This window comes from Coccinella septempunctata, chromosome 4 (genome assembly GCF_907165205.1).
Source record: "Coccinella septempunctata chromosome 4, icCocSept1.1, whole genome shotgun sequence".
In the NCBI taxonomy this organism is placed as follows: domain Eukaryota; kingdom Metazoa; phylum Arthropoda; class Insecta; order Coleoptera; family Coccinellidae; genus Coccinella; species Coccinella septempunctata.
Window position 1 is genome coordinate 38,005,798 of NC_058192.1, and position 18,765 is coordinate 38,024,562.

The following is an 18,765-nucleotide window of genomic DNA, read 5'->3' on the forward strand; positions in this document are numbered from 1 at the left end:
CGTTTGTAGATTGTTGCAGAACCATTTCTTTTAGAAGAGATCAAGGAGACACGTTTCACGTAAGGTGGACAGCGAAAATAGAAGATTTTTGACTGAGTGGACTGAACAATACTGTTTCACGCTGCCTGATAGGCCTCAGGCAGTTCCAGTTTGCCTGATATGTAATAAGACCGTCGCAATTATCAAAAGTGCCAATTTAAAGCGACACTACGAAACAACCCATCAACAATTTGAGAAGAACTTTCTTCTTGGCAGTGAGACTCTAAAAAAAAAAAACTCTTGGCTCACCTAAGTTCTAACGAGAAAAGCACGAACATACTAGCTCGTTGCATGAGCGAGCAAGAAAAGGTCACAGAAGCAGCATTGCGTGTTTGCTGGACACTTAACAAACACCAGAAACCATTTTCAGATTCTGAAATAGTGAAAGAATGCATGTTGGAAGTGGTCCAGGCCTTATTTGAAGAGGAAAAAGATGGTGCCGCTGCAATTCAAAGTATTCCACTGTTGACCAGAAGTAATACAAGAAGAACTGAAATTTTAGCTAATGATATCAAAAGAATTTTGCTCGAACTTCTTCAAAAAGCACCTTGCTATGCTATAGCACTTGACGAATCATGTGATATTCTTGATGATGAACAAATGTCTATTTTCGTCAGATTTTTTGACCTTGAAAATAAAGTGTTCAGGAAAGAATTGCTAGCAATATTGCCGTTGAAAGGTAACACTCGAGGAGAAGATTTATTCAAGACATTTGATGAATTCATCACAGAATCCAACTTGAGTTATGATAAAATGGTATCGATTTCAACCGACGGTGCCCCAGCGATGATTGGCAAAGAAAAAGGATTAGTTAAGCGAATCCGGGATAAGAATGCAGGTATTATATCTTATCAGTGCATAATTCGCCAAACAGCCCTTTGTGGAAAACTTTGTGCTACAATGAAAGAAGTGATGGACAACGTCAGGGCACGTCTGGAGTTGGTGCTGGACGTGACAGCATGCGGGACACCAACGGCTGAACGCTGAGAAGGCGGGCGCCTGCCACACAAGAAGCTACGCCTCTAGACGAGGAGGACATCGACGAGGAGAGAGTTCAGGTAGTCGGTCGCATAGGGATTCAAAGCTCGCAAGAGCACCCCGTAGTCGGAACCGGCAGCCGAAACAGGACAGCACAAAGGAGACGCCACAAGTGGACGCCCGAGCAGCATAGCCTGCTGTCTGCGCTATACAGAAGATCAGGACCCGACAGAAGGGGATACATGAATAGGCTGCATGGTCTGTGGTGCGAAAATTGTCCAGACCTCAACTACATGACGCAGCAAAACCTGAGAGATCAGATCAGTCATCTCAAAAGAAGAGGAATCTTGCAGCGGTCTCGAGAGCAAGGAAGGTTGGAACAACAAGCTGAGGAGCAGGTGACAGATGCTTTGAGCCAACATCAGCAATTGACGGTTGACATAACTCAAGAACAAGCTGTAGCCCTTTTGTGTGATATCGCGGGCCGAACCAGGACTGGTGCACGCTCCAACAGGCCAATAACGGAACATGTGAGAGATGTTCCAGATATAGAACGCGCTGAAGAGCAGGTGACAGATGCTCCAGACCAACAAAACCAAGCGATGACTCACAGAAGTGAAGCTGTAGCCCTGGAAGCAAGGCCAAGAACGGAACAAGTGAGAGAAGTTCCAGAGAGAGAACTAGCTGGAGATCAGGTGACAGATGCTCCAGACCGACAGCAACAAAGGCCAAGGACAGTGAGCGATTCATCAGAGTTAGTCGACAATACAAAAGAGGCATTTGAGGCTGCCGTTGGAGACCCACTGATCAAACCCACCCGGATAAAATCAAGACACAAGGCTGAAGATTTAGCCGTTTTGAATAGCATCATTCAAGATCATCTTAACGAGACCTGTTCACTGGAAGAGGTGGAGGCTGCAGTGAGAGCAGCCGCTTATCTACTGTGTCCACCGAAAAGTACAGCTGCGAATAATAATAATATATAAGCATAAGAAAAGGCTAAATCGAATTGACATCAAAATAAAATCAATGAGGCAGCAGGCATCTTGGTACCAATGTGTCATAGATGTTCTGAAAGGAAAAACTTAAACGAGCAAGAGAATGAGGGAGATGATTGAGGAGCTTCGTGCTATACATGGTACCTTTAACTTGCCCACAGTCCATCAACTGAAGCAGAAAGCTGTAGATGAAATAAGATCACTTGCAGCAGCACGAAAGAAATTGATAAGGAGAAAAAGATGGATCGAAGATAACAACACCTTCACCGCGGAACCATCGAAATTATTTCAACCTCAACAGCAAGAGGTGCAAAACCCACCATCACCTCAGGACGTCGAAGAGTTTTGGAAAAGACTGTACGAACAACCAGCAAAAACCAGGGATACTCCAACACTTCCCAGATTCCAGCAGATGTGTGATCAAACCCTACAGCAGAACGACGAACTTTCTGAAATATCAACCGAAGATATTAGACTGGCCCTTAAGAACAAGAATGATTTCACAGCACCCGGACCAGACGGTATTCAGAACTACTGGTGGAAGAGCTTTCTCGCTACACATCAACACCTGGCAAGATTATTCAGCGGAATGCTGATTCGCCGTGAGCCCATTCCTTCATGGTTGGTGGAGGGTAGGACAGTGCTGATACCAAAATCAGGGGACTTAGGGCAACCCAAGAACTATCGCCCAATCACTTGCCTCAATACACTACACTACAAGATACTCACAAGTGTTATTCAAGATCAAATTCTGAGGGTTATTGGACTAGTGTGGGACAGTATCTACGAACAGAGGGGAGCAAAGAGAGGAGTGCAAGGATGCAAGGACAACTTGCTGATCGACAAGAGCGTATGCCTAGACGCCAGACATTACAAGCGCGACCTACATACATCATGGTTAGACTACGCGAAAGCATTTGACACCTCGCCGCACGACCTGATCATACGGCTATTAAAAATGCTGAAAGTCCACCCTAACATCATCCATGCGATAGAAAGGCATCATTGCGTTGTGGAAAACGAGGTTTGCCATCCGAGCAGAGGGACGAACCGTTTATACGGGATGGGTGAGGTACAGAAGAGGAGTGTTCCAGTGAGATTCGCTAATTCGTTATTATTATTCTGCATAACACTCATGCCACTATCAATCGAGCTGAAGGCAGAAGGAACCACCTGATCTCCCATCTTATGTACGTGGACGACTTGAAACTCTACGCTCCTTCCAGGACCGCACTACAGCAACTATTGAATATCGTTTCCGACTACACCTCTGCAATGGGAATGTCATTTGGTTTGGACAAGTGTGCTGTTTTTCATCTCCGCAGGGGAAGGGTTGATGATCCAGGAGAAGATATCCAACTGGAAGATGGAATGACTTTTCGACGTCTGGAAGACGGAGAAACTTACAAGTTTCTCGGGATGAAACAGAGGGGAGTACTGGAGACAACCCAGATAAAGGACGCCTTATCAGCCAGCTACAAGAAGAAGCTGAGAGACATCTGGAAATCACAGCTGTCAGGAAAGAACAAAGTATCAGCTACAAATATGCTAGCCATCCCGATACTTACCTACTCTTTCGGGGTGGTAAACTGGACGGTGAACGAACTCCTCGATCTTGATAGGTCAACAAGAAAAACGATGAACATGAATCGTAGCCTTCACCCTAATAGCTCGATTCAGAGGATATACCTTCCCCGAAGCCAGGGGGGTAGAGGATTGCAATGTTTGGAATATCAACACTATCAACAAACATTGGAAACAGCAGTAAGGGTCCTAAGAAGTGAATATCCGCTTCTGAAGTTTGTAGCTCAGCATGAACTCGCGAACCACGGAGCCTTCCTATTCCGAGCTGGACAGAGAGCCTTGGAGAAGCTCGGTATAACCGGCGTGCCGATCGATCCTGAGCGTGCTGGAGCACCGATCACTCAAGCGGACCAAAGAAGGCTAGTAAGACTGATCCGGAAGTCTGAGTCGAATACATTACTCGAACATCATATGAGTAAGAGCCCGCACTCCATATTTTTCAGGAGTTTAAAAGACCAAGATCTATCGGAAGAATTGTCTTTCGCCTTTCTAAAGTCGGCTAGCCTTAAGTCAGAGACGGAGGGATTTGTGATGGCGTGTCAGGATGGAGTAATAAATACCAGATGGTATAAAAAGAACATCATGAAAATGGACACCCCAAAAACGTGCAGAGCGTGCCATAGTCAACAAGAAACGATTATGCACATTCTTTCCGCCTGCAGAGTCCATGCTCCATCGGGGTATATAGAGAGACACAACGCGGCACTCCGAGTTCTCTACTTCCATCTGAGGGCGGCATATGAGATAGACAAAGAACCGGTGCTACCATATGTGCCTCTGGAGATTGAAGCGGTGGTCCAGAACGAGAAAGCACGAATATACTGGAACTATCCTGTCTCAACAACACGGCAGATCAATGCAATAAAGCCAGACATACTTCTTTTGGACAAAGAGCTGAAGGAATTGTTCGTCGTGGAATTCTCATCCCCTACAGAAAACAACATGGTGATGAAGGAAGAGCAGAAAAGTCAAAAATACAGAGATCTTGTTTTCGAGCTTGGAACTATGTACCCGGGTCATAAAGTCAGGATGGTTGTACTGATCATAGGATGTCTCGGAGGAATGAGAGCCAACTACGTGGACGAATTGAAGATTATTCCGGCCTGCAGATCTTGGGCCGAGATACTAGCGCACAGAATGCAGAAGGCGGTGTTGCTTGGGTCACTGCATATCATCAGATCCCATGAACTCTAGATGCCACTTGCAGCTCATCTCTTTTGTTAAGGGACGCTGCAAGGGCTGGACGAAGAACTTCTCCGTGGAATGTGTGAAGGGTTTTTAGTGAGTAGCCAAACAAGATCTCGGAGTCTCACACTACCTAGAGTGCGGACCCTCTGGGCGCCCATAAAGGGTTTTCCCCTCACACGAAGGAAAAAAAAATAATAATAATAAGTTTATTCGCATAAATTCGCATAAACATACACAACAGCAATATCACAACCAAAGAATAAACAATATGCTCAGCTCGCCACCCACCCTCACAGACTGGTTTCTGCCTTCCAGGTAACTTCTGAACAACTCCAAGGGACCACTCCTGACACCGATATCCCCCAGCGTCCGCAGCAGCAACTCATGGCTAACGGTATCGAACGCCTTGGACAAATCGATGAACACGCACAGACTGGGCCTGCCCGCATCCAAAGCCGCGGACACCATCGAAGTGAGCGCCAGCAGAGCATCCTCCGTGGACACCCCCTCCCTGAACCCAAACTGTCTGTCGGACCAAATATTGTATTTATCTATATAAGCTGATAACCTTTTTTTGATAATCTTCTCCATTATTTTTGCCAGATGCGTTATTAGAGTGATTGGTCTATAATTTGTTACCAGTTTATCATCGCCCCCCTTGAATATTGGCACAACTATAGCCTCCTTGAACACTCTAGGCCACACACACTTCTCCAAGCACATATTGCATTCGAAATTGCGATTCAGAGAGCATGTTACATAAAAGATCAGATTGGCATATGGTGGGTTAAAGAGTATTTTTGCACATAGGCATTATCTACCTGTAAAAACTAAAAAAGTTCTTCTTGGCGCCCTGGTGCTCTCTCATTTCAATTTCTGTTGTTCAGTGTATGCACCTTGTTTGGATTTCAACAGTCTTTACCGAATACAAAAGGTCCAGAATTTTTGCCTTCCACTTCTTTATGGCGTGAGAAGGAGAGATCATATATCCCCTTATTTAAATAGGTCAGGCTGGCTTAGCATGCTGAATAGAGCAAAATTGTATATGAACTGTTTTTACTTCCAAATCTTGAAGTTTAAGACACCTCCCTACTTGTACAACAGGATCAGGTTTCGGACTGATGTTCACACGTTGAATTTAAAGGCGCGTATACATCTGAGCAAAATAGCCGAATGAGCACGCCGCACCGAATGAGCGTTTATGCGGATAATTTTTCTTTCCGACGCACGAACAGCATGAGCATGTGTTCGGAGCCGCTCCAACGGATGTGTCAGTTCAGTGCTTACGAACGTAAACGATGGAAACGAGAAATCTATATTTAAATGTGTGCGTTCGGTTCGAGGAAAAGATGTCAAATAAACCCGTCCACCCGTTCCTTTGATGGACCGACAAATTGCGGATCGGCACCGCGCAACATGAGCGCGATGTGCTCATTCGGCTGTTTTGCTCAGATGTGTACGCGGCTTAATATTGTTGAGTGCATCAATGCTCTGGATAGACTGGAGTTGGATTGGTCCGTTTCTTCTTTCACAGCGAGAATAAGGTCGATGATATATCTCAGTCAGTGTCAACACGTCTAGTTGAAAAAAAGGGGAATGTATGTATGTGTGTATGTATGTATGGATGTATGTATGTATGTATGTATGGATGTATGAATGTATGTGTGTATGTATGTGTGTGGGTATGTGTGTATGTATGTATGCGTATGTGGTCCAATTTTCGCTGCCTTCTGTCTCTCATTTGTTTCATTTTGTTTTGTCTTATATTCGAAATGTGATTTTTTTTTTAGTTTATACTGGAGTTTATATATCATAAATATATTCGGACCGCGATACAGTGCTCACGTGTTAGAAAACGATTCTCGAATTTGGCTGATAACTTCGAAAAAAAAAGTGTTCATTTTCATAAAAATTTGGGGCAGTGAATAAGACATTTGCTGCTCTTACTGAGTGGAAAAAAAAATAGAAAAATCTCATAATTATTCCGTTTTTTCTACCAGTATTAATATATTATTGGATTGCATTCTTTCAGAAGAATTGATACACAAACGCGATAAAGTTGACCAGATGTCCCAAGAATCAGATAACCGCTGATAGCGAGGAAATAAACATGAGTTCCACGCCTGGGAATCTGATAAACCCTAATCAGAATGATACACAGGATGTCCAGATGAAAGACACCACACAAGATAATCGATCACAAAATAATAGCTCCCTTTCAGGAAACATGATTGGATTTGACCAACATGGAAATCCAGTTTATCGAGTCCCTAAAACTCACACATGGCAAGTAGTCACCAACAACAAAAGGAAAAGAGTTAGTCGCCAAACTTCAGAAGAAAGTGCAGAACAAATAGAAACAAACAACAGATTTGAACAACTCCAAAACGATGATGGCGGAAATACTTTACCTGATGAGCAAGGGAAAGGCAGGAAAAATAACGGAAGAGAAGTAATCCACAAACCACCACCCATATATATTTATGGCGTGTCAAACTATAAGGATATGATAGCAAACTTAACAACAGCGACCCCTCCTGAATCATATGTCGTTAAAAGCATGGCAAACAATATAATCAAAGTCAACCCAGTCAATTCAGAAACGTATAGAAAATTAATACATCACCTGAGATCTGAAGATATCATACATCACACCTATCAATTGAAGGAAGAAAGGGCTTATAGAGTAGTTATACGTGGATTGCACCACTCAATACCAATACCCGAAATTAAACAGGAGCTCGAAACGAAAGGCCATAAAGTGAGAAATATCATCAATGCCAAGCACAGGGTGAGTAAAGATCCACTCTCACTTCACTTCATAGATCTAGAGCCTCAAAAAAACAATAAAGAGATATTCAATCTGGAATTTCTTGGACAAATTAAAATCAGAGTTGAACCACCAAGATTTAAAAACAATATTGTTCAATGCATGCGATGTCAAGATTATGGACACAGCAAAACATATTGCAGAAAACCCTATAACTGTGTTAAATGTGGACAAGACCATGACAGTAAGAATTGCCGGAAACAAAAAGATACCCCAGCCACATGTGCACTTTGCCAAGGTGCTCACCCTGCAAATTATAAAGGATGCACTGTTTACCACGACCTGATAAATATGAAACACAGAATTAAAGGAAACAGAGCTAACACACAAAACCAACCAACAACCAATACTCCCCAAGTCCAAACACTACCGCAACCAACTCAACCAAGGAATATTGGTAAATCGGATAAAACCTACGACCAAGCCCTAAACACCCAAGACACAGATGGCATAGATCAACTATCAGAAAAATTAACAGGCTTCCTCGAGGAATTGAAAAACTTATTTACACAACTGCTCAACCGAAACAGCATGATCCTAAGCATGCTCACTACTGTTATCAACAAACTAACGAACTAATGGCTACATCATTACGAATAGCTGCATGGGACGCCAATGGCCTAAAAAACCATATCCTGGAAATAGAATATTTTCCTAACATCAACAAAATCGACATCCTTCTGATCTCAGAAAGTCATGCAACCTATTATACTAATATCAAAATACCACGATACAACATATATTATAATAACCACCCAGATGGAACAGCTCATGCCGGATCAGCAATCATAATAAAAAATACAATTAAACACCATGAAGAAAGGCCTTATATCACTAACAAAATCCAAGCAACTGTACTGAATCTGGAAACCTTCCATTGGCCCCTGTGTATAGCAGCAATATATAGTCCTCCACGCCATACTGTAACAACTGAAGAATACAACGACTTCATACTCACACTAGGCCCTCGTTTCCTTACTGCAGGCGATTGGAACGCGAAACATACTGCATTTGGATCTAGATTAACCACCCACAAAGGACGAGCTCTATACAGAACGATATTAAACAATAACCTCAATATCCTTTCTACAGGAGAACCCACTTATTGGCCCACTGACTTGAATAAAATCCCCGACCTGCTTGATTTTGGAATAACTAAAGGCATTGGTGATGTACACAACAATATTGAATCCTGTTACGATCTTTCATCCGATCATAGTCCCATAATAATCAACCTTAGCACTCAACCGATCCAGAAGAAGTCTATACCAAAATTATGCACCGCAAAAACAGACTGGGAACTATTTCGGAAAACAATTGATGAAGCCATAACTCTGAACCATCGAATAAGTAATGATGAAGAAATAGAAGAAGTTACTAAATACCTGACAGAAATCATACAATACGCGTCCTGGACTGCTACACCAGATGCAGGTGAAAAAGTGGAAATTCAAAATACACCACTACACATTAGGCAAATGATATCTGAAAAACGAAGAGTAAGACGACTATGGCAAAGTAGTAGAAACCCATCAGTCAAAAGGAACCTAAACAGACTGACCCACGAAATCACGAAAACCTTACAGGAGATAAAGAACAACAGTTTCCATAACTACATAACCCAGCTCTCCCCTGACGACCATTCTTTGTGGAAAGCAACAAAATAAAAGCTGAAACAGCCCATAGTAAGCAACTCACCCATCAAAAAATCTGATGGAACTTGGGCTCGGACAAACTCTGACAAATCAACAGTTTTTGCCGAATACCTAGCCGAAGTATATAGTCCCAACCAACAACAAGGTAACTCTGACAGTGAAATAAAAGATTTTCTAAAAGCTCCTAACCAGCCATCTCCTCCAATTGAGCCCTTTACACCAAAGGAAGTATTCAGTGAAATTAAATTATTGAATTCGCGCAAAGCACCTGGACACGATCTTATAGTAGGAGACGTACTGAAAAACCTGCCACGGAAAGCCATAGTTCTTCTCACTACAATATACAATAGAATTTTAGAAATAGGCTACTACCCAATGCAGTGGAAACTCGCACAAGTCATCATGGTACTTAAACCCGGCAAGACACCAACAAACTGTGAATCCTACCGCCCGATTAGTCTGCTACCTATCATGTCTAAGCTATTCGAAAAACTCCTACTAAAAAGACTAGAAGAAACAACAACACTGAAAAATCATATACCAGATCATCAATTTGGATTCCGAAGCAAGCATTCAACAATGCCATCGAATTGTCAACAAAATCAAAACTTGCCTAGAAACAGGAGAATACTGCAACTCAGTGTTCCTAGATGTAAAACAAGCCTTTGACAAAGTCTGGCATGAGGGCCTGTTACGTATTGATTTTGATTTACGGATAATTTTATCGAAAACAGTAACACAAATTAAATTGGCTGGGCTCGCGATTTAGCTCTGAGTGGAGAAGGGGGTGGGTTTCTTGAAAAATAGAGGGCGCCAGATAGTTTTAAAATTTACTTTCGAATTGGTTACTTTCACTTAAGATCAAAACTAACAAAATAGAAAAAGCTGTTCAATGAAAGTCTTTTTTTTCTTCTTAAATTAGATCTTTGGTATTTATTCAAAAGTTTATGATTGAAATAATATTTATCAAGAAACGAATCTCATAATCAAGTTAAACTATTAGTTATTATTAGTCAACCTGACAATTTCAGCTGAGGAGATGAAGGCCGGCTTTCATTTACAGGTATTGAGTACAATGAATGAAAATAATCAGGTGAAATTATTTCAAGGTGATAATAATCCAATATTTGCTACTTGAATTGAAAATAATGAATTTGATAGATTTTACTAATAGGTGGTCCAGTTCTTAATATATCAATTATAAGTGTTCTTGAAATTTGGTAACTGTAATTTAAGAAAAAAAACGTCTGGAGAGAATGAAAAGAAATTTGTACTCATCCAGTGTCAATTCTTGCCCTGAAGAGGCCTCAAGGTCAATTCCAAGGGGTGATCTCCCAAACGAAGGCAAGGGTTGTTCAAATTCTTGAAGTCACTGGATTTTCGAAGATGTTGAAAAATGGTTGTTGTTCGTGTCCTTGTTTTCCGTTAATTGTTCTCGTTGCATATACCAAACGCCCAAATGTTGAAGGTCTATATTAATAAAAGCCTAAAATCGAGTCAGTTGTTGAACGATTTTGAATATAATCGATAACTTTCATAACGTTACCTAAGATGGTGGTCGGCTTTCTAGAATGTTCTTCAGTAAGTGAATATCTATCCCGATGAAACGGAAATTCTGTTTGATTCCCAAAAAATCCAAATTAAATCAACAGAATTCAATGAATTCAACAATTCAAAATATCCGAAAGAATCGTGTGATTATAATTTCACAAACTTGAATGTCAAATTTCAAACACTTGTTTCAGAAGAAGACGTGAATACAATTGAAAATTCTCGAACTCATATGGCGCACGGAAGTGGGGACTTGAGGACAACTTTTTTTGTTACATTGAAGATGGTTTATTAATTGCCTAGTTTCGAAGCCTACAGGGGCGTTCAATTACCGCCTGGAATTCATGATATTTAACGTTACAGGACTACTATACAAACTAAAAACGTCTTACCTGACCGACTTTACAAATTATTGAAGTCATACTTGAATGACCGCTACTTGCAGGTTAAAATAGAGGACTCGTTATCCGATTATAAGGCCATAAGATCTGGCGTCCCACAGGGTAGCGTACTCGGGCCTATACTCTACCTGATCTATACCTCGGATATCCCACAAACAGACCAGTCTACCATAGCAACATTTGCAGACGACACAGCAATTATAACCTCAGATGCAGACCCATTGTTATCATCTCAAAAACTACAAAATCATCTGGATGCTCTCTCTGAGTGGCTTAAAAAATGGAAGATTGAAATTAACACCAACAAGTCGGCCCAGGTAACTTTCACAAATAAAAAAGGAAAACCACCACAAGTAAAACTACTAAACACACCCATACCAATCCAGACAGAGATCAAGTACCTTGGACTACATTTGGATGAAAAATTAACATGGAGAACTCATATAAAAATGAAACGGCGACAACTCGACATTAAAGTGAAGAAAATGTACTGGCTATTGAACAAAAAATCGAAGCTGTCTCTTGAAAATAAAGTGACAATCTATAAATGTATCCTTAAACCAGTGTGGACTTACGGAAAAGAACTGTGGGGATGTTCTAAGCCGTCCAACACAAGAATACTTGAGTCATTCCAGTCGAAAACACTGCGTATGATAGCAGGAGCACCATGGTATGTCACAAACCAAAGTCTACAAAATGATCTGGGAATAAAATCTATAAAAGATACAATAAAGCCAAGAATCAACAAATACAAGGACCGAACCACAAATCACGAAAATATTATGATAAGCAATCTTTTCACCGAACCCCTCATGGAGAAGAGATTGAAAAGAACCTGGCCCGAAGACCTCTTGGAGGAATAATTGTGTGGTGAACCATTGATGGATGGTACCCAACTCAAGCTATGAACTATTTCATAACATTTACTGATTATTGTTAAGTAGATTGTAAATATGCAATAAAGAGTTAAAAAAAAAATCATAAATATATCATGATATTGTGTACAATTCAGGAGTTTTGTATTGTGTTGATAATAAAGAAGAAAGAGAAGAAATTGAGGCCGGAACAGAATCCTATGGAATTCTGATATTGGGCCTTTTGTTCTACACTCTATATGGGATATGCTTTTATGTTACAGATATAATTGTATAAATTTTGGGTGATACGAACAATAAAGTTATTATTATTATTATTATAAAACTCAGAGAATCATCATATAAGCACTTTACATAGTATCCTACAGCTGCAGCTTTATGTTCTTGATAGTTGTTTTTAGTGTTAGTAGGTTTTAGTATGCTCTCCAGATCTGCATAAATAATAAAAGGTACCTTCTCCCTCTTTTTATGATTTTTGAACTTGAGTGTATTGTTTCCTATCTCAGACATCTTCTGTTTCATTCATGTTTCCACAATCCTCTGAAAGACTTTTAGTTTTTCATCAGATCGTAACTACCGGAGACATCTATCACATATAAATTTCTGTCCAAGTTCCTTGCTCAATTGACTCGATACCAGACGAGAGAGATTTTCGATCCATACATAATGGTATCGCACTGGAGTATCATCGTTTGAATAGTGATCTTGTATAAGGAGTAAGTTGATATGTCTATTCATTTTATTTTTTGTTAAGTATGTTGGCAATGTAGTGAAGTTCTTCTTTTCCTTCTTCAGAATATAAACATTAATGGATATCTGGTTTTGTTTTTCAAAGTTGGGTATCTGTTTCATTGTCATCGGAAATTCAATTTTAAAATTTTGAAATAATGAGGATACTTGGATAATCGTTGGGGGTCCTTCTCAACAGGTTGTAATGCAGCCATCACAGACCATGTGAAACATGCTTCATCATCGTTTTTCACATTGACACAGGCCTCTTTTCGTTTCATTTGAGGAGGAAGTTCTATGTATGAGCTTCCTCCAATAGAAGTACAACCTGGCAATTCCCGATACAGTTTTCTTATTGCTCTCGTACATTCCTTTATAGCTTTTATTGCATGCTCATTTTCAGATGTAGTGATAAATAAAGCCACTAACGACTTTATTAGTCGAAGACAATTCTCTATGTTGAACATTTTAGATACAACTGAAACAAAATATCCATGTCAACATTTTGAATATTCTCAAAATCGGATACAACACACGAAAATAGCCGAAGATTTCCGAACATAGCCGCAGATTTCCGAAGATAGTCAAAGATTACCGAAGATACAAAACGTACACAAAAACGGATATAAAGCGGATACGAAGTGAATATAAAGCGAGTACACAACACAGTTAAGCTGTGCAATACAGTTTCAGGCAGCTGAGCACGCATCTTCAAAACAGCTTCAGACAGACAGCTGAGCAGACAGCTTCAGCACAGCTCCAGACAGCTTCAACACAGCTCCAGACAGCTAAGATGACAGCTGTTATGAAGGGTATAAGCAGATATAAAGTGGATACTTGTGGAATATATAGAAAAGAATTCAGTCTACCACATAACTTGAGCAGGCATCTGAATGTATATAAACAATTGACCTCTCTTGTCTTGTATACAGGAAAATAATCACTAGGAACAATACTTTGAAAAAACACCTCCGCAAGAAACATGACGCAATTCATGATACTCTGAGAGAAAACTATGAAAAGATCTATTAGAAATATAAGTGTGGTAGGCCGCAGGATGTAGAAGGTAGTTATCCAAAATCGAATACCAGATGTTCTCATGAAGTTAGTAGTGGTATTTTACCGAAATAAATAATATAGTCGATGAGCTGCGTACACTGCATAGAAAAAATAATAATAATTATTATTATTATTAAATGACATGAGAGCTGAGGTTTGGAACCTATAAAAGCTCAGAAATAAAAAATAAAATTCAAATATAAGTACACCAGAAAGAGAAACTAGAGCATAAAAAACCAACAAGCACAAAGGCAAATCACACAAACACAGTCACCGCCGAGCACACCACCTGTCGTATCTCGACTTGAACGCGTTCACAGAAGGGGCTCCAACAATATCCGCAGGCAGATTTTTCCAGACGTTGAACACCCGATTTGGCAAAAACTGCTGTCTTGTAGTCGTTCTGAAGTTTTGCTTCAGAATCTTGTATTCATGACCCCGTAGGTGCTTTAAATTGAGGAAGAAGGTGTTATGATGATCGAGTCCGTAGAGCATTTGGTGTGTGGCTCTATATGTAATTATTAGATCTCCTCTCAAGCGACGCTCTGCTAATGTTGGTAGATGGAGTAGTTTGAGTCGTTCTTCATATGTGGGTCTAGACCGACCATATGGTATCCTTGTTACCCATCTCTGTACCCTCTCAAGAGCCTCGACATCCCGCACCAGGTGGGGGCTCCATGCTGGACCGGAAAACTCCAGAATAGGTCGAATATAAGTGGTATAGATCTTCGCACAAACTTCTGGGTGACATCCATGGAAAGCTTTGCTCATCAGGTAGGTAGATCGTCTCGCCTTTGATACCACATACTCAACATGTTTGGACCTCGAAAGATCCTCTGTCACTATCACTCCCAAGTCATTATGGCTGTCTGTTGTTCTCAAAACAATATTTTTCGAAACATAGGTATGTCTTGGGTTATTTTTGCCGACATGCAAGACTACGCATTTTTCAACGTTCAGGGGGAGCAGCCACTCATTACACCAATGCCAAATCGACTCGAGATCTTTCTGTAGGATGTCATGATGCAGAAGCGGATTGGCATACAGTTTAAGATCGTCAGCATATTGGAAGCAGATTGAAGTCAGAAGAGAAGGTAAATCGGAAACATACAAGAGAAAAAGTAGAGGCCCCAAGACAGATCCCTGCGGCACACCACTATTGATAGATCTGGGAGAGGACAACTGATCACGAATACGAACCTGAAATTCTCTGTCACCAAGAAATGACACAATCCAATGCAACAAGTCACCACGTACACCAAAGTGTTCAAGTTTGTGAGCGAGTCGACGAAGTGGTACCCTATCGAAGGCCCTAGAGAAATCAAGGTAGATTATGTCGACTGGTATACCAGAATCGACAGACTTACTCCAATCATCGACGCACTTCATCAGGCATGTCAACACGGATCTTCCCGGTAAAAACCCATGCTGGCAGGGCGGCAAAATGTTGTTGGTAAGGAGAAAATTCTGCAGTTGATCAACCACCATCCTTTCACACACCTTGGAGACAACCGATGTCAGACTAATAGGACGGTAATTACTAGCTGAAAACTTGTCACCCTTCTTGAAGATTGGTGTGACGATTGCCCTCTTCCATGCAGTAGGTACTCTCCTCGATTCGAGAGAACGCGTGTAAATCATACTCAATGGGTTGGAAAGGGAGGGAGCGCAAGCTTTCAGGAGCTTTGTAGTCAGCCCATCCAAACCAGGGGCAGAATTGCTACTGAGCCTCTTAAGGTTCTCCTCGACAACATCAACAGGAAAAGAAACGCCGCTAAGTGAAACGGATTGCCTGGATGTTGAAACTCTAGGCAGGGCTCCCGGCGGCTCGGTTGTGAAAGCGCTGAGAAACGAATCGGCAAAAACTTCAGCACTCTCCAGATAACTCTGACAAATAGTACCTGAAGTGTTTTTTATGACAGGAGTGGAGACTTTAGTATCAAAAAATGTTCGAACATAGTTATAAAATTTTTTTGGGTCATTAGACGATGCAATATTGAGCTCGTGTTATTTCTTAGTGTCATCAATGGTAGCAGAAAGCATGTTGGAGAACTTGCGGTGGACTATGTAATCTTCCTGTCTACGACTAGCCAGATACCTTCTCCAGAGTCCCCTCTTCTGACGAATCATGCTGAAAATATTTCGAGTGATCCATGGTTTAGAAGGGTTATTGAGAACTTCCCTACGAAAAGAGTTGGATGAAATATACTCGTTGAGAACATCGACAAACTTATTCCACATCTCGTCAATATCCAAACCCTGCAAGAGATGATTCCAGTCCAGAGCAGCCAGATCCTCATTGAGAGCAACTTCATCAGTCACAGTAACATATTTTTTTGAGTTACTTCAGGTATTTGAGAATGAAACTGAATAGACGATCGAAGCGTCACGTGGTCAGATTTCCCAAACGGAGGAAGATATTCAATATCAGTTAAAAGACCACGATCATTTACCATTACTAAATCGAGTAATGATGGAGTTTGACCTGAGCGTTACCTCGTCGTCTTATCAATTAGCTGGAAATAATTGGAATTCAGAAACATGTCAGTAAAATTGCAATTTGCGGATTCAGCTTACTGTCCAGATATGTGAGGCCAGGGTAAATGAGGTAAATTAAAATCACCAACTACTAGAATATTACACTCTTGGGCGATAAACGCAGCCGAATACAAATTTACAATTACAAAATGTGACTTGGAGAAAAATATTATCTATACCCGGTGCATCAATCTGATGGGACACGACAGTAGATCTATCCGAGATGTCAAGTCTAATGTACACACAAACACCACCATAGCCTTTCGTAGTTATACTATCCCCCCTAAATAATTGGTAATTCGGAATGTGGATCAAAGAATCAGAAATATCAGGTTGCAACCAAGATTCAGCAATGAAAATAAGCGATGGATTATGTACTCCAACTCCAACAGAAGAGAGGAGCTCGGCATATTTCGAATGGAGAGATTGGATGTTCGTGTAAATAAAGCTCCACTCGTGCATACTACCACTCAATTTTTTGGAGTCTGGGTTACAATAGTTGTCGTTCCCTTAGTGTACTTTATTGTCAGGTCCCTCTCTCCTGACTTCTCGCGGTCCTTCAGCTCAAGGCGAAGTTGACTCAGAGTTGACAACTGGTGAGGAGTCTTGTCGTCAGAAACTAGTACGCGCCTAAAATCTCCAGAATTGAGAAGTTTCTTCTTATTCCTTAGTAATGTTCCGACCATAGATAAATGAAACAGGAGATAGAGCATCTGTGGAAAAAAGCGTTCACGAAATCCTGCCATAAATATCAATTTGGATTTATTGGGTGGGGGAAGTGGACAGGGGCGGATTAAGCATTAGAGACGGGACATTGTGAATATTTCAATTAGTCACCAATAATTTCATATCGAATGAAAATAAAATATGTTTCAAGGAAAGGATTTTGAAGTACCTATCTTGTACCCACTAATTATAGGGAGTTATACCTGATAATACAAAAACACTTGATGGAAAAACAATTTATTTCATCAACAATGGTACAATCTTATAGTTATTATTGTCGATTGCAACATAAATCTAGCCTACAAACAGATTCAAAATTGTTTTCACTATACATATATACATGACTACTTACTAATCACTACCTAAATAATACACTAATAACTATATACTAAAAACCAGAAAATAATGTAAGCTTGTTATAAAAATTTCTCTTGCTATGACTTTTATCAAACAAGTTCTTATTATGATGGTGAATTCTCAGATCGATATATGTAGAAGCAACTAATTTGATTAAATTGGTAAAATGGGAATCTAAGGCAGTTTGTTCCTTGAAATGATCCTCAAGTTTTTCAAACAGATTTTGATGATTAAAAAAGTTTTGTAACACTTGTGTTAGTAATGTACCAATATTTGTGGGAACATTTCTGCTTAGCGTATGCTGTAAATGTTTTTCTGCAGCTCTACATATCAGAATTACATCCTCTGAGGGATAGGTTAAAGAATTTTGTCTTTCTTTTTGGTAAATAAATGAGATTAAATAATCAGCCCTATCACCTACAAGACCCCCAATGCACTCTTCACATTTTAAACGTCGCATGATTTTATATACAACAAATCCGGATATATATATAATTACTGCTTCTTTGTATTCAGACAAACTTGTACAAAAATTTTGCGAAAAGTTGTAAACGTGTTGTGATACATTTTCGTCCTCTTCTTCAGCGATCCTTTCCCTGCCACATGATTTATTAATTACTTCATATGGTTGCATAACCGAAATCATTTCTAATGGTATACAATTACCCATAAAAGAATCCCTTAATTCTAGGTGGAGCATCATTTTTTTATAGGCAGATTTGAACTGAATAGACGTAGGATTATTGTTATAACCCCCCATAGATCTAATCAAGCCGAAAAATAATTCCACATGATCTTGGCTCAGTTTATATGTTGGAATATGCACTAATAAATTTGTTACAACCAATTGTTTGTGCAAATGTTTCAAACTTTCGATACAAAATAAAAATCCAAGAATGCCCATCCTTCTTCTACTTTCGATGAGAGGTTTGTTATCTGCTAATTTCAACGATTTCAAATAATATGAGGTTTCTGTTAAAGTATTTTCAATGTACTCATAATTTCTTGCATTCAAAGGCTCTTTATAATATTTCTGATGCATACTTCTTGAATTGAGAATATCGAACAAATTATTGTATATTATTCTGATGAATTTAACGGTAGCTGCAGAACCTTTGAATTCTTCGATCTTTAAGGTTTCATTCAAGAATTCTAACGCATGTGCTACAGAGCCACTGAATAGTTGCGTTGCCAATCGAACTTTCATCTTTTGATTTTTATACAACACATGTGATTTTCTTAATTTATTGCTCAAAT

At 40.1% G+C, this 18,765-nt stretch overlaps 2 protein-coding genes across 2 annotated transcripts in view; both read left to right on the plus strand.

Moving 5' to 3' along the window:
• Nucleotides 1–330: 330 nt before the first annotated feature.
• LOC123311707 (protein ZBED8-like) lies at nucleotides 331–1,026 on the plus strand. The gene has a single exon (XM_044895778.1). The coding sequence runs from the start codon at nucleotides 331–333 to the stop codon at nucleotides 1,024–1,026; it is 696 nt and encodes a 231-aa protein (XP_044751713.1).
• An 11,313-nt stretch (nucleotides 1,027–12,339) lies between these two features.
• The window catches only part of LOC123312503, a 416,804-nt gene continuing 410,378 nt past the window's right edge, over nucleotides 12,340–18,765 (plus strand). The window contains exon 1 of the mRNA XM_044896964.1: nucleotides 12,340–12,415. The gene's annotated coding sequence lies outside the window, so the exon portion shown is untranslated. The remainder of the gene's footprint in view (nucleotides 12,416–18,765) is intronic.